Source organism: Zeugodacus cucurbitae, chromosome 6 (assembly GCF_028554725.1).
Source record: "Zeugodacus cucurbitae isolate PBARC_wt_2022May chromosome 6, idZeuCucr1.2, whole genome shotgun sequence".
Classification (NCBI taxonomy): domain Eukaryota; kingdom Metazoa; phylum Arthropoda; class Insecta; order Diptera; family Tephritidae; genus Zeugodacus; species Zeugodacus cucurbitae.
In genome coordinates this window covers 63,844,404-63,869,242 of record NC_071671.1, presented here as the reverse complement: position 1 = coordinate 63,869,242, position 24,839 = coordinate 63,844,404, and the positions used below count along the sequence as shown (strand labels likewise).

The 24,839-nt window shown below is 36.4% G+C and overlaps 1 protein-coding gene across 1 annotated transcript in view; it reads right to left on the bottom strand.

The window, feature by feature from the left end:
* LOC105209397 (uncharacterized) overlaps positions 1-24,839 on the bottom strand; it is a 187,054-nt gene that overhangs the window by 25,437 nt on the left and 136,778 nt on the right. The window contains exon 4 of the mRNA XM_029038455.2: positions 11,050-14,707. Coding sequence (XP_028894288.2) covers positions 11,050-11,435 — 386 coding nt within the window. The 5' untranslated portion in view covers positions 11,436-14,707. The remainder of the gene's footprint in view (positions 1-11,049; positions 14,708-24,839) is intronic.

Sequence of the window (24,839 nt, the reverse complement as noted above, 5' to 3'; positions counted from 1 at the left end):
ATGCATACAATGCCAGAATGGAGCTATGAAAATGAGAATGAGAATGGCAATAACAACAAATGAAAATTACAACAACAGCAATAATAAATGAACATAACAACAACAATAATAAATGAACATAACAACAACAAAAACATTATACAAAAAGCTTACAAATGTATTGTTGTTTTTATTATTGTAGTCCCGGGCCTTCTGAAGTGTTGTTTGTTGTAAAAAATACAAAAAATGCAAAATATAAAGTAGGGAAGTAGTAAAGGGAGCGATAGAAAATAAAAGCGTAAAAGCATAAAAGAAAGTGCTGGCGCCATTATTTGCCAGCACGTGCTTATATGCGTCCATTTGTCTCTTTAGTTGCAAGCATAATTATGCAAGTGTGTATGTATATGAATGAGTGCCGTGCTACGTGTGTCGTGCTATATAAAGGGGTTAATATGCATTTTCCCTTGCAGCGCTGCATAGCAATAACAATGCACTGACTTTTAGCAAACAGCAGCAACAGCAATGAGCACACTGCCGCCGGCGAATCTCGACAACACCTTAGTCAGAGGCATCAGAAGCTGCTCGATATGCGACAACAACGCGCTGGAGACTCAAAGTATACTATATACTCGTAGAGACAGTCGGCGACGTCATTGCACTGTAATGGAGTCACCCAATTTGCTGAAGACGAACGGCACACACATACACAAACACATACAGTTATAAGGATATATAAGCAGGTGTGTGTGTATGCATAAATAAGTTAGTAGATATATATGTACATACGTCTAAAAATTCAACACCTGATGACATAGAGAAATTGTGTCTGTTTAACACCAAGCAAGCGTCAACTAAGCGCCAGCGTTAACTCAACCACCAGCACCAACACCACCTCGATGCGCGTGTAAATTTCCCGGTGTTAATGGCTTTACTTTGTGTGCGCTTAGCTCCCTATTGAGGCTAAGGATGCAACATTTATTATGGAATTAATTAAACATTTAAAGTATGTTGCAGGAAGCCAACGGTAGCGGCTACCCAAAAGAGGCGCGTCTCTTGCTGCTGAAAATGCCGCATAGTCACCGCACCAACACTAAGGGCAAACGACGTACATATGTGTGTGCTATGTGTGGCATGTATAATATGTGTGCCACACGTAGTCAACTTAAATTCTTTCAGAAAAGAAAACGGCAATAACAACAACAAGTGCGAATGCCAATCACTTTCACTTGCACTTATTGCAGGCAATTTCTTTTTATTCGCATTTTTATCATTACTCACTTTCTGCTTTCGATTTTTCCTTTTTCGTGTCCAACCCCTTTTTTGTCGTTTTCGCACTTACATGAATGTGCGTTGCACGTCAGTTGTGACACATTGACCCAAAAAACGATTGGCGTTGCAGCGCAATTTAATATTGAAAGTGTGTGGCATATTAAAGAGGAAGCAGTTAATTTTAATTTTATGTGCTTTTGAGGCTTTAATAAGGCATTATTTCAAGAAGTACAACTAGTAACCAGAAATGCGTAATTTTTGCATTAAATTGAAGGATAGTTAGAGTGATCAGGATTTATGGTCAAAAATATACCATTTTGTTGTAATTTCATAATGCCACTTTCAGAGAAAGATTCATCCCTATTGCCAAAACATTGGGAGGCTCTCTAGAGGATAATTTTCCAACAACACAATCATTCGTCATAGACAGGATCAGACCCGAATTACTTGGTAGCAGTTTGGCACTATTAGCTGGATGAATAAGATCCTCCCAACCTAGATCTCGGAGCTTTTAGCATGAGACTATTGATGTGTATGGCCTGGTGGTGTCCTGATGGAACACAGCTCTCCTCCCATGTTGGCCAAAGCAGGCCTCTTTTAGATAATTGCTTCCTTTAGACGGTCAAATTGTGAACAGTACAAATCGTTAATAAGAGTATGACCGTAGGGGAGTAGCCATAGTAAATGCCATTCCAATCCCAATCAACCTAACCTAAGTAAATCCTGCCTTGTCCAGCGTTTGTGCCAGCTGCGATTCTTCGACGATGTTTTTCACTTAAGGTTATTCTAAGTGTCCCACTTTTTAACACCAGTAACCTTCCGTTACAGAAATGGTTCGATTTTCTTGCGATTCAGCAGCAATTGTCAGATAGAAATTCTATACATGTCCGGGCTTCGTTTGTATCCAGCCTTATTTAAATGGTTCCTAAAGGTTTTGTCTGGATTGTATGTACATACATATATATCACAACGGTGCTAATGTGACGGCGGACTCGACGATAAGGTATGTTCGACAATTGGCTTTCGAGACCTTTCTGCATTTTTGACATTTACATAACCGGAACGGATAGTTCCGTTTGATTGGACTGTTGGACAGTATCAGCATCATAAATATTATGCAAATTTCCCTTAACTGGACACCGGACACGTTCTTAAGTAATACTGTGTTCAGCAATCCAACCATTTTTGGAACGAAATTTTATCTTTCTAACGCTAACTATTGGTAAAGTAATATCTAATGGACGTTATATTAAGCTTAGAATGTTAATGAAGCGAAATTCAAAATCCATATAACTCTGACAATAACCAAAAATGTATTATTCCTTAAAAGCATTTCAAATCACGTGATATGCGCATATTAATAAGCGCATTTTCGGTATTGTGTCAAAATATTTTGTAGCAATGTGCTGCGATAAGCAAAGAAAGACGCTGCTTACATATACATACTGGAACTGAACTGGAAAAACGTGACCGCCAATACGCGTACAAAAAAATATATACATACAAATAACCGCTTTTACTTTACGTGTGCTGCGCACACACTTTAAGATGGTGTGAGCCAATGTTTTTTGTTGTTTTCTCCATGGCAAAAGCCATTTCGTTAAGGTACGCAAAACGCTAATCCAAATTAAGTATATACAGAGCTTAAGGCACGCTGCTAAGAGGAAGCCCGCCGACGACGACTATGCAAAGCAGGCAATAAATAGAGCTTTTAAACTACTATTGTGAGTCAACTAAGGGATATACATATAAGTATATAGGACGACAAAAAGGGGATAATTGTATTGCACACATATAATAGGACTTACTATGCAGGTATGAGTGTAAGTAGAGTTAAGTGTATACTGCAGGGAGAACAAACTGTATATGCTATTTCGACAACTAATCCCACGTTTAAGTTTCCGAAATATTGCGTGTTATATAAATTAATATGAGTTGAATGTGTGAAAAGCTCGCAAAAACTATAACGCAACTACATTTACTGCTTTACACTCGGTTTTTTCAAATTTCTCGTGTTCGCTTTATACTCAATGACACTTGTAGTTGCATGATGATAAGCATACGATTACGTAATGGTGTGTTACGGTGAATTAATAATAAATAATTTTCAATATGCCCTTAGACGAAGCGCTAGCAGTTAGTATACCATTGGAAGGCTTTTGTATGACCTACGCGGCAAATAAAGTGGTCGGTGCTCTGGGAGGGACTTAGTTTATGTCTTATTTTTATTAATAATTACTGTTTTCATTTGTTTTTAAACAATAGAGTAATAAATCAATAAAGACCATTGGAACATTAAATTTAACATGAAATGGTTTCAAGTAAGCTCCTTTGGATATAACAGCAGATATTAAAGGAAGATATATAAGTGAAAATTAATGAACTCTGCAGGTCTACCCTCGCTAACATATTCAATGAGTACTTCGAGTGTAAATTAGCCAAAAAGTTGAGATAGTTGAAACTATAAACATAAATACCATTTCTCTCAGAATTGTTAAAGTACATTTTTCTTTTCGTTACGGTCACATTAACTTCATTATAAGGTCACGCCAGGCTTTATTATTCCCTGCCACTGTAAGTTTGTGGAAAGGGTGGCAAGATTATAAGGTATGAAAAGTAGTATGGGCTATCAATGGTCGTCTATCTATATATATGGGCTATCTATAATGCACCTCATCAAATGTGGCTGGACATATCAGTAGCGCAGATGGCATGCATGAATAGTTTGGATATTGGGTTCAATAGCTATAGACGTGTAAACATGGAGTTCACTAACGTCGAAAATCGCGCTATTTTAAAGTTTTCCTTCGTTAAAGGCAAATCCATTAGAGAAACGTTCGGTGAGATTAAGGGTACTTAGGGGTATGGTACTCTATCGAACTGCGGAGGAATGGTTTCAACGATTCAGAGTGGGTAAAAACGACACCATGGATAAGCCAGCCGGCTGAAGATCTGTGACGACGAATACCGATCAAATCATGGAAAACATCGAGTTAGGCCTTCATGTGGCATCTCGTGACATCGCCCAGGAGTTGAGAGTTATGCCAACATTTATTTCTGGAACGCCCCGGCTTCGAGAGATATATGCAAACATGCCTTGAACTAAAAAACCTCTGCGGATATGTAGTAGGTTCTAGGCGCTTAACGATTCTTAAATCTTATTAAGGGGTTTAATATATTTTATGTCACTAAGAACTGTCCTTTATAGTTCTCCTCTTGTGGGAAACAGCCATAGAACCTAAAACCTGTCTCACTCTATAGATATTAAGATAGATAGCTTAAGGAAACTTAATGTTTATAAGGAAAGTTCAAAGCACATACTCCATAGTTAAATATATAATTCAAAAACAAACATTTTAATTTTTTGTGAAATTTATTGCATTAATTTGTTAAACCATACCTACTTTAGTACTACCTTATTAAAGCAATATAGAGTTTTCTTCATTTTCACACGTTTTTTCATACAGCCATTATTCGCGTGCGTTATTTGCTTTTTCTAAAGTGCAAAAAATGTTGAATGCTAATTTTCCCTTTTTCAGCAGCCACTTTCTTTATTTATGATTATTTTTCTTTATACAACTTGTGCTCTACTTAACTGCCGTCTGGCATGAAAAATGCACATGAATCGTGCATTTAAAAGAGATGTTAATAACACAGGCGACTACATGAGAGTAAACACATTAAAAAACATAAGCACACACACGCGAATGTATTTGTATGTGTGTGAGACGTATGTATGTGCGTGTGTGTGTGTGGGTAAGTAAATCCCATTTTAAATGTGTCTAAATTGCGGGTTGCCTCGTTATGCCATCAAATGGAAATAACTTCATTTGCAATTGAGGTCTTTTTCAAATAACAAACTCAGACGTCGGCAACGACAAATCCCATTAAAAAGCATTTTTTTTTTTTCGAATAAATAACATTTAAATATTTGTTGTTTTTATTTTGCGTCTCTTTTCTTTTTTGGCGCGCAAATAAAGTTGCTTCGAGCTGTGTTTGATATTTGGCGGGAGAGTGGCTGAGTGTGTGTGTGTGTGCACACATGGCTGCATACTCATTTAAATCAAATTACAATACATAAAAACACACACACAGACACTTACATATGTATGTGCTCTTAAGAGCTGCTGTAAGCAATCAATGGGTTGGCGGTTGCCTGTTGGTCGCGCAGACAGGCGACGCATCTTATCAGCGTATCAAAGCGCGTAAATTACTTAATTCTGTTGCGGATTACGCATGCTTCATGTGCCGCTGGAATATCATTTTGTTAATAATAAACACAGCGCTCGTGCCGCCATTGCGTATACGTAACATTTTCACAATATTTCGCGTATTGCGCGTATTTATTAACGTTGTCGCTGTCGTTATAGCATTTTGCTTTGACGCCTTTAATGGCGTTGTTATTATTATTGGCAGTAGCCTGCGTACGGCGTGCGCTTGTGGTTGCCACCTTTTTTTCGGATATGTGTATTCAGCTGTACTTGGCATGTGCGTATATTTTGTTTTCACAATAAACAGCAACGATTTATTTGACAGCTAAACGCATACGATCTGCTTCACGCAACACGTCGTTAACACAATTTTACGGTAAAATATGTACGTATTTCTTTATCTAATTTTTAGTCGCTCCGGGTATGTGTACTCTACTACATGTAATAGCTTGGTGAATTTATAGATTTTACGAGTGATCTGTTGTTGAGAAAAAATGTATACCATGAGTATACATTCACTTAAACTTGCTAAGATATCTCACATATCAATATATATACATATACAGTATAAAGCCCACCGTGTTTTGAAAAACCTTTAATTAGGTATATGGGAGCTAGGGGAAGTTATTACCCGATCTTATTCATTTTTGGCACAAGGGCTTACTTTTAGAAGTAAAAGATTCCTAATAAATCTCTATATAATATCTGGGAGATTTACCGTGAATTTTTCACCGCAAGTTTGCGCTTAGGCACTCACTGTCTTCTTCATGTTCGATATCCGGAGCATTGAAAAGTTTAAGTCCGATTTCGACAATTTTTCCACAAGTGACAGCTCAAATACTTATATTCATTGGTTTTCGAATCAGATGGAATTCAGAATGCGTGGTTGTTAATCGATTTGTAACATCAAAATCTCGAGAGAATAGTAGTTACCAAATTCCATTGAAATTGGTCGAGTAGTTCCTGAGATATACTTTTTGGCCCATAGGTGGATGACGCTACACGCATTTTTCATTTTTCATTTCTAAACCAGCTTTTCATTACCTCTATCATCTCTTCAATACAATTTAGTGCTTCTGACTTTCTTCATTCATTAGTGGTTAACGCATTTTTAGTGGCTTTTGACATAACCTTCGTATGAGCGGTGAGTGTGGTTGTTTTCCGATATCTCCCATTTTCCGGATGTATGATGGGGTACTAAAGTATAGTTTGACAGTGAGATTTGTTTTTTTATATAATTGCCAATTTATATGGCAAAATCTATTGGGGGCGAGGCCACGTCCACTTTCTCAAACAAATTTCATCCAAATACGCGCTTCTTAGTGGAATCCTCTGTATTCAATTTTTATTGGTTAGAGGTCTGAGAATGAGTAAAATTGGGGTCATGAACCAATTAAGGAGCTCTTTTATGGTAGGTACGTTATGAACTTTACGGCCTGTATAATATACAGAGGTAGTCAAAATTATTTACACATCGGACGTTTTTTTACAAGTTTTACACAAAGAGCTTTCGATTGTTGTTGTTGTTGTCGCAGGGTAACAAAATGATATGTTGTTGTAAACCTTGATCTATTCCCGAGCGAACGAAGTCGGTTTGCCAAGAATAGCTAGAAATATGGCGGAGAAATAATCAAATGAACTGAAGACTCGGAGTAGACAAAAGTATTTACACACAACATCAACTCTATTATCCTGTTCTTATTTAATGATAACTATAACATTATAATGTTCAGTATAAATTCCTATTCTAAGGCGATAAATTCATAATGGGTTTCATTACCATTGGCATCAGTAACAGCCTGCTTTATGGTCCGAAATTATTCAACACAATTCTGCGCTAAGTTAACTGTTAATTTAGACCAAATGTTGGTAATTTCGGCGTTTTCGGTTATTATATCAATTATATTCTGATATTTAACGAAAGACCAAACATTTTGACTAAAGTTTTGGTCAGAGCTGTGCGGAGATCAACTTGGTTTGCTTCATTTAAAACTTTCGTAGGTGAAGATCCTTCATGAAATGGAGCATTATCCTGTCGTAAAATGTAGTCAATAGTTGGAAAAGGCGTACGGACCACTACAATGACATGGTCATGTGAATTCTGATATATCCGGATGATTTAGGGTCCCTAAATTAGTACCAAATCTCCAAAACAGAAGTAAGGTAAATTTCCCTAAAAAATCATATGTCACTCCCGACTCTATTTAGCGTCTAAACTGCATTATTATTCTTCTCACGTGGTAAATGCATAAAGCGTTTACTAAAGAAGCCCTGGAACTGAAATTCAGTCTTATCTGCCCACGACAGGCTTTAGGATGCATTTTAAGGCAAATGAGAGGCATATCGCTTTTGTGGTTTCGGAAATAAAGCTTTTTTGGTTCCAGAAGTGGTCAGCTTTATGCACAACGTCGGTGTTTATGTTACTATTTTTAAATATCCTTAACAGTGTAGCATCATAGACTGTTCATGCAATATGCTGATTCGATATTACTGCAATATTAACAGGACTAATTGTGGGATTTTGTATGACAGTTCCTACTAATCTTCTGCATTATCTTTGAGTTATAACAGGTTTCTGTCCAGTTCTCTTTAAATTATCCTTGTAATTGTTCGTGTCCTTCTTTCTAATAACATTATAAACAGTATTCCATCAAATTCTATAAGTTTTAACTAACTCCGAAGCCGAAAGCCGAGTTTTAAACTTAGTAACAGCCTCCAATCTAGTTATATTCGTTAATTCCTTTGTGTTCGACATTTTATTTACCAAATTTTATATTTTAAGGCTGAGTTAGGTTGTTATGAATGCAATAGAATCCAATTACCACTCTAGCTTAAACCAAGTCCAAGGATAAAGGTTAAATCGCCGTGTGTAAATACTTTTGACTACTGCGAGTCTTCATCACAAGCGAAAGCTTTTTGTGTGAAACTTGTAAAAAAACGTCCGCTATGTAAATAATTTTGACTACCTCTGTATATACGAATATCTAGTTATTTCATGAAATTCGAGGGAATGTACTTAATAATATTATTTATTAAATTGCCTGCATATTCATATCATAATTAAATGTACTTTACTTTACTCTTGTCAAATGTTTTGCTAAGTAAATCTCTTATGGTATATATGATGGCAGATTCGATACGTATCGACTGCTATTAAACCCTAATAATTGTGTCTACATGACACGCATATGGACATACAAAATCTCGAACGCATAAATTAAGCTTCGATTTATCTACACGCAGGGGCTTAACCTTTCGCTTGTGTTTAGGTGTATATATGAGCGGCTATTGTATATATGTACGAGAGTTTATGCATGTATTCGTTGTCATACATATTCAACAGTCATTGTAGTCGCCTCTAAAACGTTATCTCTGTATATTTCATAGCCTTTTCCCGCAGCTCAACCTCACAAAATTTGTGGCAAGCACTTTGCATTGTCTCTTGTCTCCCTTTTATATTCCTGAATATGCTATTGTGTAATAAAAGTCAACCTTTTTGTCTGTAAGTGACATTATCGAATTGACATTAACATGTCTATGCTGTTTAGACTCTCATGAATTATTTGCTTTTAATACATTCAAGCGCAATTTAAGTACGCTTTCGCTGTGGGAATATCGCATGCAAGCATTTAATTTATATAATGCACACATGTGCCGTTACATACATATTAAATACAGCGTATTAACGTATCCTAACGGTAATATTTAAAGCAGCTAAGTAATATGTAGATTGTGTACGCGTAAGCGTGAAATAAAATGCTATAAATTCTCAACAAGTGACAGCTGACGCGGAAATGAAATTAGCTCAATGTCAAGTTAAATGCGGAGAGATAAGCTAATGCGTTCATATGCAAGCATTATTTACTTGATATAAGGAAATGACAATATTGCCGAAAAGATTACGGAGCTAAAGGCCAAAATGAGATGTGCGAAATTTAAGATAAGAATGAAATGAAGACATTCTTAAATCTCACAATTTTATTTTTAAATAAAAGCTTTATTTTTTTATTGAAAATAATTTACATGAGAGGTCTTCAGCTAAATACCTCTTGATGTCGATTGTATTCAGGAAGCTTTTGGTAGAGCTTTTCAACTTACTTGAGCTTTCACTAAAGTAATTTTTTGAACGGTCCCTGAGGAAAATTGTGTCCAGAAAGCTATTGGTAGAGCTTTTGAACTAATTTGAGCTTTAAGTAAAGTGATTTTTATACCCTGAACTGAGTATATTAAGTTTGTCACGAAGTTTGTAACACCCAGAAGGAAGCGTCGGAGGCACTATAAAATATATATATAAATGATCAGTATATTGAACTGAGTCGATTTAGCCATGTCCGTCTGTTTGTCTGTCCGTCCGTCCGTCTGTCTGTATATATACGAACTAGTCCTTCAGTTTTTAAGATCGGAAGGAAGCGTCGGAGGCACTATAAAATATATATATAAATGATCAGTATGTTGAACTAAGTCGATTTAGCCATGTCCGTCTGTCTGTCTGTATATATACGAACTAGTCCTTCAGTTTTTAAGATATCGTTTTGAAATTTTGCAGATGTTATTTTCTCTTCAAGAAGCTGCTCATTTGTCGGAACTGCCGATATCGGACCACTATATCATATAGCTGCCATACAAACTGAACGATCGGAATCAAGGGTTTGTACGGAAAACTTCCGCACTTTACGAAATATCTTCACGAAATTTGATGTGAGTTATTGTTCATAGAAATAATTTAATCTCCGAAAAAATTGTTCAGATCGGTTTACTATAGCATATAGCTGCCATACAAACTGAACGATCGGAATAAAGGGTTTGTATGGAAAACTTCCGCATTTTACGAAATTTCTTCACGAAATTTGGTGTGAGTTATTGTCCATTGAAATAATTTAATCTCCGAAAAAATTGTTCAGATCGTTTCACTATAGCATATAGCTGCCATACAAACCGAACGATCGGAATCAATGGCTTGTATGCAAAATTTTCGCATTTGACGTGGTATCTTCACAAAATTTGACATGGGTGACTGCTTAAAGTAATAATATAATCTCCGAAGAAATTATTCAAATCGGTTAACTATATAACCTTTCTAGCAAACAACCCGGCTAAGAAGAATTAGTAATATGTTTACTTTAGATTTGCTTAAACACATAGTAACTAAAAGAAATGCACCTGTGAAGGGTAACTTCGGCTGTACCGAACCGAACCGAATTTTCGACATTCGTCTTTAATGAAGCTTTCATGATTTGTTTAAGAGTAAAAGAAACTTGAAATTATGAATTATTTTAATACATTGTTGTATGTTTAATGCTTTAAAGACAGATTTTTGTATCAACTGAGTCCAAAAAGCTTTCACTTGAGCTTTTAAACGTATTAAAGCTTTCACTAAACTAATTTTGGCAACACTGATTCCTTTTTCTAGAGTCACGCTCTATAACAAGAAATCTTATATCTCCAAGTATATGCATGAAATGTCATGTACTAAACCTTTCGGTACGAAATCTTCTTTCATATTAAGAAATAGCTTGAAATGAATTCCGTGAGGTAGAAAGCCACTAAACAACTACTAAAATCTATATAAATTCATTTATTATATACTCACAGAATATCCAGAGGCAATTTCACCGAACAATCACGCAACAGCGATGGTTGTTGTCGCTGTTGTTGCTGTTGATGCTGCTGATGTTGTTGTTGTTGTGGATTTGACTGTTGATTTTGTTGATAAAATGTTGTATGCGATGCAGAATGATGTGAATACTGTTGTTGTTGGTGCTGATAATGTTGTTGTTGTTGCGGTTGTTGTTGTTGCAGTTGTTGCTGCACTTGTTGATAATGAAAATGATAACGTTGTTGTGTACTATGATATTGTTGTTGTGGATGTTGTAACAGATGTTGTTGCTGTTCGCGATATTCATCCGTATCATTATTGTTATTGTTGTTGTTGTTATTTGTCGCGCCACTGCTTGCGCGTCGTTTAGCGGCGGTCATCAGTGGAAGTGTGCGAGTAGCTGTGAACTTTTGGTGGGAGAGAGAGAGGTGGAGAGCAAATTAACGGTATAAGATGAAAGTAAGCAGCGTTGCTTTGCTTCAGGTTGATATTAAACGCTGAGCGGATTTGCAGCAAATCAGCCGTGACAGGTGTGAGAAACTTTTCGTCGCAGTATTAATTTAATAATAAAGTTGGGTGAGTCCAGGGATGAAGAAGCAAATAAAATATTTAATTAACTGCGCACGTAATTGTCGTATGGGTTTGGCTCTGTTAATAGTTGGTAAGTTGGTGTTTTTTTTTCTTCTTGAATGTGCTACTCTCCTTGGTATGCGTGGTTTTCTCGAATTAAATACAATTTAATTTCAATTTATGAGTTTTTGTTGTAGCATTAGGCTTATATTTTTGTTGTTGGGTTTGTTTTTCGTTTTATTATTGCTTATAGCTTTCAAGCCTGTTTCATCCGTAAGAAGAGTTCTCCAAGTTTTCATAATTTCACTTTGTCCAAATACTTTCTACTAAATTAATTGATATCTAAGCACAGTTTGACAGAATTTTGGTGTTATACTTTATTAATTTCGATTTTCGTGCTTTCATTGATCTCATGAAGCTTTCATCAATTACATTAACGCTCTATATTTGAATTTTTAATGCCTTGAAAGCTTTCTAGAGTCGATTGTAACCAGATAGCTTTCGGTAGAGCCTTTTAACTTTGCGGAGCTTTCACTAAAGAGAATTTAGTTTTAACTTTGAGCTTTTATGTTACTCTGAAGCTTTTATATTACTCTGTGAAGCTTTTATATGAAGCCATTACTATTTTTATTTCGATTTTCATATTTTTTTCTTTCCAAAAATATTTTTAACCTCATTTTGGCAGCTATTTCGCAGCAATTCGATTACAATAGCAAGAATTCGCTACTATATTTAGAAAAAAAAAACACACCGCTTGCCAAAAATATTTTAGCAAATATTTCAATTGCATGAAAGCTGTCAATTATTACTTTTTTGCTAGTCTACTATTATGACAGCCACGTACTCGTTTTTATAGAATATTATGGTAAACATTCAAACAGTTATTATTGCCGCTAACAATTTTCAATTGGCGTTGCTGTTGCAGTTGTTGTTGTTATTGCGGTTATTGTTGTTAAGGCGGCCGCTGCACCAATTGAATGGCATCACTTTACACCGGAACTTAAGTGGCCGTTTAATTTCCGTCAACTATTTCCGCTTTGTAGCAAATTGCATTAATGACAGCACATCGCCAGCCACATGCCGACAACAATAGATGGTTGCAGAATAGAACAGATACCCACACGAGCACGATTACTCTAGCAACGTGAGCATAAGCTCTACAACACACACACTCACACGCTACTCGTGCAGTATTGCTATCACATTGACTGACTTCACTTGTCTAATGAACGGTTAAATAGACACATATGCAGTCTATCTGTATGTGTCTTCTATATATACATGTGTGAGTTCTCTCCACGCTGGATGCGCTGCAGTGCAATGAAGCGCAAGATTTTTGCGCTTTGTCTTTGGCGAAATGTTGCTGCCGTGCGTTGTGTTGTCTGTGATATAAAGTTGTTGTAGTAATTGTTTTTGTTGTTGTTTATACGCTATAAAAGCGACTACTTAGTTGCTGCGCCACTTGACGGCAATCGAGTGAGCAATTCTGCTTGCTTACTGCCTTTGTTGTACACTTACCTCACTCTTGTTTTGTTGGTATTATTAGTAGAAGTCTGTGTTGTTGTTGTTATTATAACAATTCTGCTTGGCATGTAAAGTCATGGTAGCGAATAATTAGATTTAGCGCGCTTTTGCTGTTCAATTTCTTCAATGCGCCGACATAACTTCAAGCATACACACACCACAGGGTTGCATGAAGTTGCTGCCTGTAACACACACACATACACTAATGCACCAAAGTAACGGTTGTTGTTCGCGCTCTGGCGAAGCGTCTATGTGGAAAATCGCTGTATATTATTCGATCGTTCAACTAAAGCATCGCTGTAATGGTTGCGAGGCGTCATTCTATAGACACATAATATATCCACAACAACCACTGTAATGCAGTTGGCTTAGCTATTAGTTGTTGTATTCACAATGTATCCACAACAACTAACTTCAAGCTGCCTGTCATTGACACTCGCTTGTTGCTTGTTGTTGCTGTTGTTTGCTATGAAATTCACTACTGCTGCTCTTTAGCTGTTGTCTTTGTTGTCTCCTCTTTGCCACCTTGTCTGTGTTAATTATGATACGGTTTGACGCTTTATTTGCTATATATTTCTTAGCCGATTTATTGCTTATCGCCTGCCGGCCACTGCTGTTCTGCACCGTCTCAAATGCGCTTGTTGTCACTTTGTTGCTTTTATATTGTTGCCGTAGTTGTTGTTGTTTTATTTTGTTGTTTTTGCACTCTCACTCATTTTATTATTATTGCAACATTTCCGTTGTCGCGCTCAACATTTACTGTATTTGTAATTATAATGGTGTTGCATGCAGTCCTGTTTTCCAGTTCTTATTAATTTGTTGTTGCACCGTCTCTCTCCCCTCTGGCGTCGCTACTTGCACGTTTCATTTGCATTCAATTAGAATTCTGTTCGGTTTTTTTCGGTCTGCTGTTGAAGTGCCTTTGTTTGCTTTGATATCGTTGCTGTAATAGCTCTGGTTGTTGTTGTTGTTGCTATTATTTTATTGCTGCTTTTGTTGTGCATTATTATGCGCTGCAGCAAAGGCATAACTTTTTATTTGTTGCAACAAAAGCAAACATTATGTTTTCTATTTGCTTTAGCTTGTTTGTATGGTGTTGTTGTCGTTGTTGCCTTTGCAATTGCTTGCAATTGTTGGTGTTGTACTTTGTACTTTGTCGAACAGAACAAAGGAAAAATTAATATTATTTCCAGTTGTAGTTTCGCATCAAAGTGATGGGTGCATTTAATTCAATTATTTTTTTCGCTAATAAAATTTCCTTTGTTGTTGTGTTTGCCGGCTCCTTTGAAGTTAAATGTTTTTTTTTTTTTTGAGAAATAAAATTCTACAACATCTGATTATGTATTCTCTGTTTTGTAGAGTTTTCCTTTTAAATTTATTTATTTTAATTCTATTCTTCTGCCTATTAACCTATTTTCCGCTTATTGTGGCACTGTTGATATGTTTGGTTGCTTTTGTTTTTGTTTTTTTTTACTACTACATTACTTTGTTTTGTATTTGTTTTTAATGACTTTCGCTTACGTTGTCACGAAGTCAATAACATTCGCGCTGAATTTAACTGCAATAAAAAAGACAAAATAATTAATTACAAATTATGCTACTTTAAAAACTATATTTTTTTAATCTGGTTCCAAATCTTTATGTATCACGCTTTTGAAATTATATAATATATACAGTAGTAATCGTTTGGGTTAATAATAATAAAAAAAAGGAAATGCTACAATACTCGTACTTAGGACTAAACCTTCTCAAAACTAGAAGTTACTCTAAAAATTCCATTTTTTAGACATCCTTAGAAATAGTTCAATAGTTCATACACTCTTCAGCGTCTCTTTTTCCTAGGAAAAATACAAGTCCTGACTGATAACCCGAATCTTCAAACTTGTGCTACAAAATTACAAAAAAAAATTTCGAACTCATTAAGCCGAACCTGTTTCTGCCGTTGATTTCTAATACGCCAAAATCGACTTTTTTTCTATGTATTGGACCAAACTATATCCCTATTTCGGATTTTTATAGTTACTAAAAATTCTGTAATTAATAACAATAATCATTTTTTTTTTTTAATATTCGCAATCGCTTGAATCTCGTTTCTCCGGGGTTCTCCGGGTCGCTGATTACGAATTTGACGTTACTTTTTAAAAATTCATAATGGCGAACCAATATGGGGGACACATTTTAAAAATTCGCCATATTGCATCGGCCATTTTGAAATGCTGAGACCGGATACGTAATTAGCGACTCCGAAAACTCCCGAGTTACGAGATTCAAGCGATTCCGATGAATTTTTACAAAACCGCCCGCCATATTGAATCCGCTTTTTTGAAATACAGTCACCGGACTCGCATTTAGCGACATTGATTTTCTGGAGTTATCTTAAAACCCTGATCTGATGGGGTTAAATGGGCCTCGGTTTCGGATTCAGCGACCTCAAAAACATGAGCTACACATAGGAAGATCCCCAGGTCATGACAATATGTTTTTGTGTGACTGTGTAATTATTATTTAAAAAAAGGCGTTTTTCGAATTTCAAATCCAAATATTTCGATTTTAGGGCTAACTTCGACAATCGGAGAATGCAATGTTTTTTTCTTATGTCTCAATCTCCCGAAAAAAAAAATAGTTTTGTCCAATACCCAGCAAACTGTTGTTCAAAAAAAAATTAAACAAGTAAGGAAAGGCTAAGTTCGGGTGCAACCGAACATTTTATACTTTCGCATTTTATTGATGTAATTTTATTTAAGATAACACACAATTTGACTCATATATTTGGCATAATCTTCATATATAGTGTAAGAGGGTTAAAGGCAATTCCTGAACCGATTTCACTCATTTTCACCACCAAGGTTCACTATTAATTTGCTAAAATATCTCACATATTAACCGATATATGCGGAATAAAGCCTACCGTATTTTTGAAAAACCTATAATTAGGTATATGGGTTCTAGGAGATGTTATTATCCGATTTTAATAATTTTTGGAACAGAGACACACTAATAGAAGAAAAAAACTTCCTCTGAATTACATTAAATTATCTGAGAGGTTTACCCATATTTTTGGTTAAAAATTACCCTGAGTTCATCATGTTCGATATCCGGTGCCTTGAATAGTTTTAGTCCCATTTCGACAATTTTTCCATTAGTGAAGACACAGATTATATGCAGTATTTGTGTAAAGTTTTATTCCGCTTGCTTCATTGGTTCCGTGTGTATACATTATAAAGTGAAGGAATCAGACGGAATTCAAAATTGTGTTATATGTGCTATTATTGTGCTTTTCCCATTATAGAGACACGTAAGAGAAATTACTGCAGAAAGCTTGGTTTGCGAGATATTCACATAAAACTTACTTAGGGACGGGGCCACTTCCACTTTACAAAAATATACATTCAGATATGCCCCTTCCTATTGCGATTTTTATACCAAATTTTACTTTTATAACTTTATTTATGGCTTAGTTGTGAGACTGTATAGGTTTTCGGTTTTCGCGTGGCAGTGGTCCGATTTCGTCCATTTTCAATACCAAGCTTCCCACAGTTCCAAGGACCTTTTTACTCGTCTTGTCATCCTGATCGTTTTGATATATATAACCCTATATCTAACTCGTTTAGTTTTATGACTTACAAACAACCGTTATGTGAAAAAATACTATAATACTCTCTTAACAACTAAATCGCTTAGTTTGAACTTATACTTATCATAAACGTTTAATCTCGCAAAAATTTCTAGAGAATCTTAAAAACCCACACTTTAAAGCGTATTAAATGTTCACATACTAACCCTTCCTTTAACCACCGCCTATCAGTTGTAGAGAAACGGAGGCAAGAATGTGTAATAGAATACAGGGTTGCTGGTAATTGTATAAAGGGACGACGTGCAAAAATATCGAATAAACTTCTTACTCCTAATACCATTTTGAACCGGTAATTCTCACAAACACAAGTGCCATTACAAATACAACTACAGCAACAACTACTGCGACAAGTATGGCTACAAATGCAACAGCAAATTTCCTGCAATACAACATATTGACTGCGACCAAATTGCATTTACACCAAACTGGCATTGCAGCTTGTTTGTCTCACTTTCCTTATTGCTTGTTTCGCAATGGTACTCTCCCTCCTCCGCACAAATAGCCACACAAATGCAAGTGCGAGCACTCATCTTGTGCTGAATTCAATCGCATTGCTGCAACGCACCAAACGGAAGGTGAAGGAACAAAAAAATAAAAAAAATAAAAATAGAATAATAAAAACAACAAAGCAGTGAAACGAAGGCGTCGCAGACAATGCATTTCCGGCATGCCTGTGGCATAACTGTAGGCAACTGTGACAGCGGGCACACACTTGCAGCACTCGTATCTATGTGTGGGCGTCTTTTAAATGTGTGAGTGTGTGGTTGATACACATGCTTATTATGTAGTGGTATTTCAGAGCTCAATAAAATCGCCTTTTTGTCTCGTGCTGTTGCAAGTAGGCACTGTACCCGTATTGCCGCATGACCACTTGTGGCATCAATTCTTTGGCTGTTGCCATCTTTTTCAATTCGATTGTCGATTGTAGTAGCTTTGTATCACATTGAAAATTTATTTTTGATCTTTGCCGTTATCCTTTGTTATCCCAGTTGGCATAATGCTTTGTAGGCATATCAATTGGAATGTTGATACACACACTTTAAAGAATTGCTATGAGTATGCGGTTGGTTTATACAAGTGTTGCAATTCCGAAATATCGATTCGTATTCGTAAGAGGGTTTCTACTGTGCAATTTGGTCATCAAATCGCATGAGATTTTGTGTATAAAATTTAAAATTTTATATAGTTTTCTTCACATATTAGGAGGGTAGTATATCAGCTGGATTATCTCATTTATATTATTATTTGGCTCTCTTTTAAGAGATGATGGTAAAATTTTCTTATTATTGACGAAAAATATAAGGTTGTCAAATATCTCTCTTCCGCCTTTTTGTCTTTTGAATTTCGCGTCTATATATAAAGCGCTACAGAGCTCGTATCTGGCAATACTATACATCTTTGAAAGGTCTTGCCATATCCTACAGAACGACGCTATGCATGATTAGTTTGGATATTGTGTTCAACAGTTATAGAGGGGTAAACATGGAGTTCACTAACGCAGAAATTCGCGCTATTTTTTAAATTTTCCTTCGTTAAAGGCAAATCCACTAGAGAAACGTTCGGTGAGATTAAGGGTGCTTTGGGGTATGGTACTCTATCACTATGAACTGCGGAGGAATGGTTTCGACGATTCAGAGCGGGTGAAAACGACACAATGGATAAGCCAGCCGGCGGAAGACATGTGACCACATATACCGATCAAATCATGGAAAACATCGAGTTATACCGGCATGTGACATCTCGTGACATCATCCCGGAGATGGGAATTAGTCACCAAACTATTTTAAACCAGCAGACTGGATACACAAAAAAGCTTGATGTTTGGTTGCCACATGATTTTACGCAAAAAACCTTCTGGACCGAATCAACGAGGAAGGTTTTGCTGTGTGTTTTGTGGGATTGCAAGGGAATAAACCCGTATGAGCTATCCGCTCGAAGCAGGCGATCGACAAGAAGTGTCCAGAATTGGCCAACAGGAAAGGTGTAGTGTTCCACCAGGACAACGCCAAACCACAAACTTCGTTGATGACTCGCCAGAAGCTACGGAAGCTCGGATGGGAGGTATTATCGCTTCCACCATATAGCCCGGACTTAGCGCCAAGTGATTACCACCTGTTCCTGTCCATGGCGTACGCCCTTGGTGATGTAAAGTTGAATTCAAAAGAGGCTTTTGAAAAGTGGCTGTCCGAGTTCTTCGTAAACATTGAGGGGACTTCTACGAGAGGGTATTATGAAATTGCCGTCTAAATGGAAACAGATTATCGAACGAAACGACGCAACTAAATATGATCATTGTAACCTTTTTTATAAATCATTGAATAATGAGCAAAAAAACGGTAGGGAGACAAAACTGTAATATCATACTAAGAAAGAACACAGTTAGAGCTTCGGCCAAATCTCTGACTCTTATTGCTTTTGATACGATGAATTTTTCTACGATTTCATTATTTACCTTGAAAGATACAAATTAATCAAAGTTTAAAAGAATTTAATATAATTTCTATGGTACCTTATTACACTAGCGGCAGCGCTTTTTCGTTACGAATAGAGATAGTACTAAAGCCTTAATTTCTTCATGCCATGCTTAGTAAATCGATATAAATAGTTAGAACTTTAGTTTCATAATTGTTGTTGTATAGTTTATTTACTGAAAGCATGATTTGGACGAAATCGGGCAATCGCCACGTCACTGTATAAAGTTGTTCTATAAAACAACACCCATGGCACCTGTTATCTGTAATATAAAGCCCTGATATTCATATCAGTTTACAGACTATTTCTTCAATGCATTAGAAATGGTTAGAAAAACTAATTCAATAATTCTCTACAAGCTCATCCTTTATTAGCTCTACATATGTATTTATAAAGAAATAACACATAAATTTAGCACAAAAATCGATTATATTGCACTCAAAAAGTTCAGTCCAAATGCCTGTCAAACGCTACGAAAAACACGAAAAAATAACTATTAAGCCGCCACCGACTCAGACAAATTATGAAACTTTCCAAGTTAATATATGCACACATACTTACACACATCACCAAATGAATATACGAAAGTAATAATTTACATTACTCAAACCCACACTAACGGTTTTTATTAGTAAACTTTTCAAATTACAAACTAAACGCATTTACGTCGACTGAAGGTTAAGAAAGAGCACAATTTGTCGTTACCCACAAGCATTGCCACCTTTTTGTTCCACTTGTGGGTGTACGACTATACTGGTAACGGTACTTTAAACAAAACTAGTTGCCAAGCAGACAGTGGCGCAGACACAATAAATGCGTTTTGATGGCATGACACGTAACATAATCACTTAAGTGCACGCAACTACGTTAACACAACGGCACGCTATGAGCGCACTCACACATATGCACACATACACACATTGTCGCTCTCATTTCAAGGCTCAATTGTGCTCATACTCGCATGCAGTTAGGCTGTGCAGCGCTTGAGTTGATTATGATGATGATGACGACGACCAAACATAAATTTGCGCGTTGCGTATACGACGCGTACGACCTTTCGACAGACGCGACACAGCAATAACACTAAACACTAACCGTGCATATAGATAGTTTGATAAACAAATCGGCGCGGCAGACACAAAAATTTGCCGCACCAAACGCACAAAAACAAAACATGAATGAACATGTATAAGCATGTCTGTTTGCGCGCATGTTTCGAACTCATCAATAGCAAGCGCAACTAGAAACCCGGCGTTCAGCTCTGTTTGTCACGCTGCTTTGTAGACGCAACGCGCCATTTGTCTGTCTCGCTGCCAATCTGTGCGCCAGAATATGCCTGTGTGTGTGTGCGCGCTTAATTATTTACGTCTGTTCGGTGCCCTTCGCTGCCGTCAAACATTATTGATGTGCTGTGCGCGCCTTAGTGTATGCTAGCGCTTTTTGTAAACAATGCCTGCACAGTTGCCAATTAACAAAAGCTTCTTACCTCAGTGGTGGTGTTGGGTAAGCGCTACAAGACTTTGTTTGAAACATTCCCTAGCTAGACATAGGCAAAGAAACAGAAACAATACGGCTGTCAAAAGTGTAGATAAATAAATAAAATCGCTTGAGGTTTGTATGAGAGGCCAATGATTGCGACACAGAGACCTTGAATTCCAATCAATGCAAATAATAGCTTGCATGCACATGTATTTATGTATGTTTATATAATTTTATCGCATATTTATGAGTGTGTCTGCGCTTTTATTAGCAGCTTGCCATAAATTATACGCTCTTTAATAATTTTATTGGCCTAAAAACAATGCGAATTTATGAAATTACGTTCGTTGCGATGCGCATAATAAACTTTACAGGCGAATTGTGTTGGTGATGCCATCGGGTTTGTTGTTGCCAGTCATTGGCTAGAGGTGCAATAAACTTTAGAATTATTTTGAAATAATTTTATTGTGCTATAATATTGTTTAAATTTGTTCAGCTTTTATACATTTAGTGATGACAAAAATGGATTTAACTCGCTTTAAACAGATCGTGATATTATAGACACCATTACTGACAGCCCAAAAACTTAAATACAGTAGCTCAATAGCTACCAATTGTAAGAGAGGTTTTATAAAGCCTTTCGAAGTGAATTATTTGGGGTTAATGGTATTCTACAGTTATTTTAATATTTTCTTGTAGAGCTTAAGGAAGATTATAGTTTGATATCTGCTAGGACTCTTTGAAATAGTTTGCAATTAGTTGCATAGAGGCTTTGCTAAATAAGGAAGATGATTCACTAAACACTTGAGGTTTTCTCTTCTCTTTGTTTGACAACCGAGTCTTTCAGCTACAGATGGTTCTTTGACAGGCCAAATTAGCGATTCATGCAGCTTTTAAAGAGACTTTAGCCAATTGGCAACAGTGACATGATTCTGGAGGTTGGTCCAAATTAAAATATAGTGTTTTCATCTAGACGGCAACTTCATTATACCTCCCTTGTAGAAGCCCCCTCCTTATTTGCGAAGAACTTGGACAGACCATCAAAGGCGTCATGGACAGGAACAGGTGGTAATCACTTGGCGGTATGTCCGGGGTATATGGTGGATGCGATAAAACTTTCCATTCGAGCTCCCGTAGCAGTCCAGTTGTTCGCAGTAGATCGTAGAATTAAGCGTTTGGCCATATGGAAGCAGCTGATAGTGGATGATTCCCTTCCAATCCAACGAAACACACAGCAAAACCTTTCTGGCCGTCAATCCCGGCTTGGTCCCACGACCGTTTTCGTCTGATATTGTCGTATTTGATCCATTTTTCGTCGACAGTCACCATCCGCTTCAGAAATGGGTTGAGTTCGTTCCGTTTCAGCAGCATTTCGCAGGCGTTGATTCGGTCCTGAAGGTTTTTTTGCGTCAAATAATGCGGCACCCAAACATCAAGCTTTTTGGTGTATCCAGTATTCTGCAGAAGGTTTAAAATGGTTTGGTAACTAACTCCCATCTCCTGGGCGATGTCACAAGATGCCACATGCCGGTCTAACTCGATGTTTTCCATGATTTGATCGGTATTCCTCGTCAGAGGTCTTCCGCCGTCTGGCTTATCCATGGTGTCGTTTACACCCGCTCTGAATCGTCGAAACCATTCTTCCGTAGTTCGAAGTGATAGAGTACCCAAAAACACCATTAATCTCACGGAAGGTTTCTCTAGCGGATTTGACTTTAACGAAGGAAACCCATAAAATAGTGCGAATTTCGGCGTCAGTGAACTCCACGTCTAATACTGTTGAACGCAATATCCAAACTAATCATGCTTAGCGTCGTTTTGTGGGTTATGTCAAGACCTATCAAAGGTGTGTAGTATTACCAGATACGAGCTCTGTAGCGCTTTATACATAGCCGCGAAATTCAAAAGACAATTAAATGTACTATCGGATATTAATCCTGGAGTGTACAATTTCTGATGTCTCAAAGAATTTTCATAATTTATTTGTCAGAACTAGTATTTAAATATACAATTAATTTAGGCTAAATCTTTTGACTAATCTCTAAGACATTAAACTTGGTTATTCAGAGGCAAGTATCTAGTGACACCAAAAATTGCTGAGAATAGATCTAACAATACCCTTGAGCTTATCACAAGCCAACTTAGGTCATGGAACTTGATAACAGATAGCTCGTTTGAAAGTCTAAGAATCTCTTACGATTGAAAAATTAAAATTATAACATTCCAAACCCAGTATATACATTTTAAATAAAATAAAAAAACCAACATAATTGAATATTAATTTAAATTGCGAAACATAATTTAATTTAAAAATAACAATTTCATATATTTTGAATCACTTTCAACCTAATTGTAAATGAATAAATTGAATATTTTCTTATTAGTTTTAATGTGCCGTCTCACTCTTTTGTATGCCAACGATCCATTATCAACTCTATAAACATTGAAAATCAGCCATTTTAACAATCAATCAACAAAAATATTTTTATCGAAATTAATTATTATCTACAATAGAAAACAAAAAATACGCATAAGTACCCTAATTAAATATGAGAGTGTGTTTGCGCATGCTTTCATGCGCATCATTAAAAGCTTTACCGCACCAAAATGTTAATTACTCACAACACAGCGAGACAAACAAAAACAAAAAAGAGGTGTTTTTAGAATTGCATAAATATTGAATTATTGCTGAAAAACACTAATTTATTGAAAATACTGATGCAATATGAAATTTAATAAAGTGAGCAAATTTAATTATAATTATTAAACAAATATTTGAAGTAAACAGAGTTGAAAATGCAGTGATATTTAATAGATGTTGGCACAAAGAAATTTATATACCTTTTGATGCATATATAATATATACATATGTGTATATCAGTCTGTAGTAATTTCATCACCAGCTATCTTACCACTTTGAGTACGAAGATGTAAAACTAAAACAAGCAAATTGAAATTCAACTCGAGCTGGGCCACAAACAACCGAAGCAGCATCTTGCAGAACCCTACCAACACTAAAATAACAAGAAACGCCCAACAACAGCTTTGGCAAAACAAAGTTTTCGCGAACATCATGTCATGAAAGTGTGCAGACAAGTGTGTGGTTGCGTGCAAGTTATTGTGGTGGCAGCCACATGCGCATGCATGGTGGGACTTCAAATATCAAATGTTATTGTTGTTGCTAGCAAAGTGGAATGCATAAACACAGGAATACCCAAAATAAATGTTTATGTGTGTTGGCAATGCCTTGGCGTTGTTGTTGTCTTTATTATGTGTGTGTGGCTGCGTTGAAGCAACTATCAAAGATGCCTTCGAGTTTGCCAACAATTTCAATGATTTCTTAATTAAATTATCAAGTTTCTAATTTGCTGCAATGCCACTGGTGTATTAGTGCCTAGATTGCATACAAATGTATATTTGTGTAAGGAAGTCTTCTTCAACAAGAAAATTTATTTAATAAAGCGAGTTATTTAAGAAAGGTTTGTATATGTTGTTTCTCAGGAGTCGTTTTCTTCAGCCATTTCCTTATATAGTCCAAAAATGGAGGAAATCGGATTATAACCACGCCCACACCCCATACAAAAGATACGTGGAAAACTACTGAAAATGCTCTAATTCAGTAAGGAAAACCAACAGAAACCTTAAATTTCATTATAAAGAAGGTAGCCACTTATGGGTCAAAAACCATATCTCCGAAACTACTCGACCAATTTCAATTAAATTATGTTTGTAATATTTTCCTTGCAACCCAATGATATGTTGTGAAAATGGGCCAAATCGGTTCGCAACCACGCCTACTTCCCATATCAGGGCTTTGAAGTCGATCTAAATCGTTTACTTACAATATATAAAGTAATCACTAGTGAATAGATCGAAACAGAACTTTTGCACAAATACTATATTTCTGAAAATCGTCGAAATCGAACCATATATTTTCAAGGCCCCATATATCGTACATGAGGACCTTAGTGCTTCTAACACATTTTTTACTGAAATTATAGGTAAGTCTCTCAAATATTTTGAAGAATTTCGGAGGGAATATCTTTCTTTTACTAACATGACTCCGTGCCTAAAATACGTGAAAACGGGTCATAACTTCACCTAG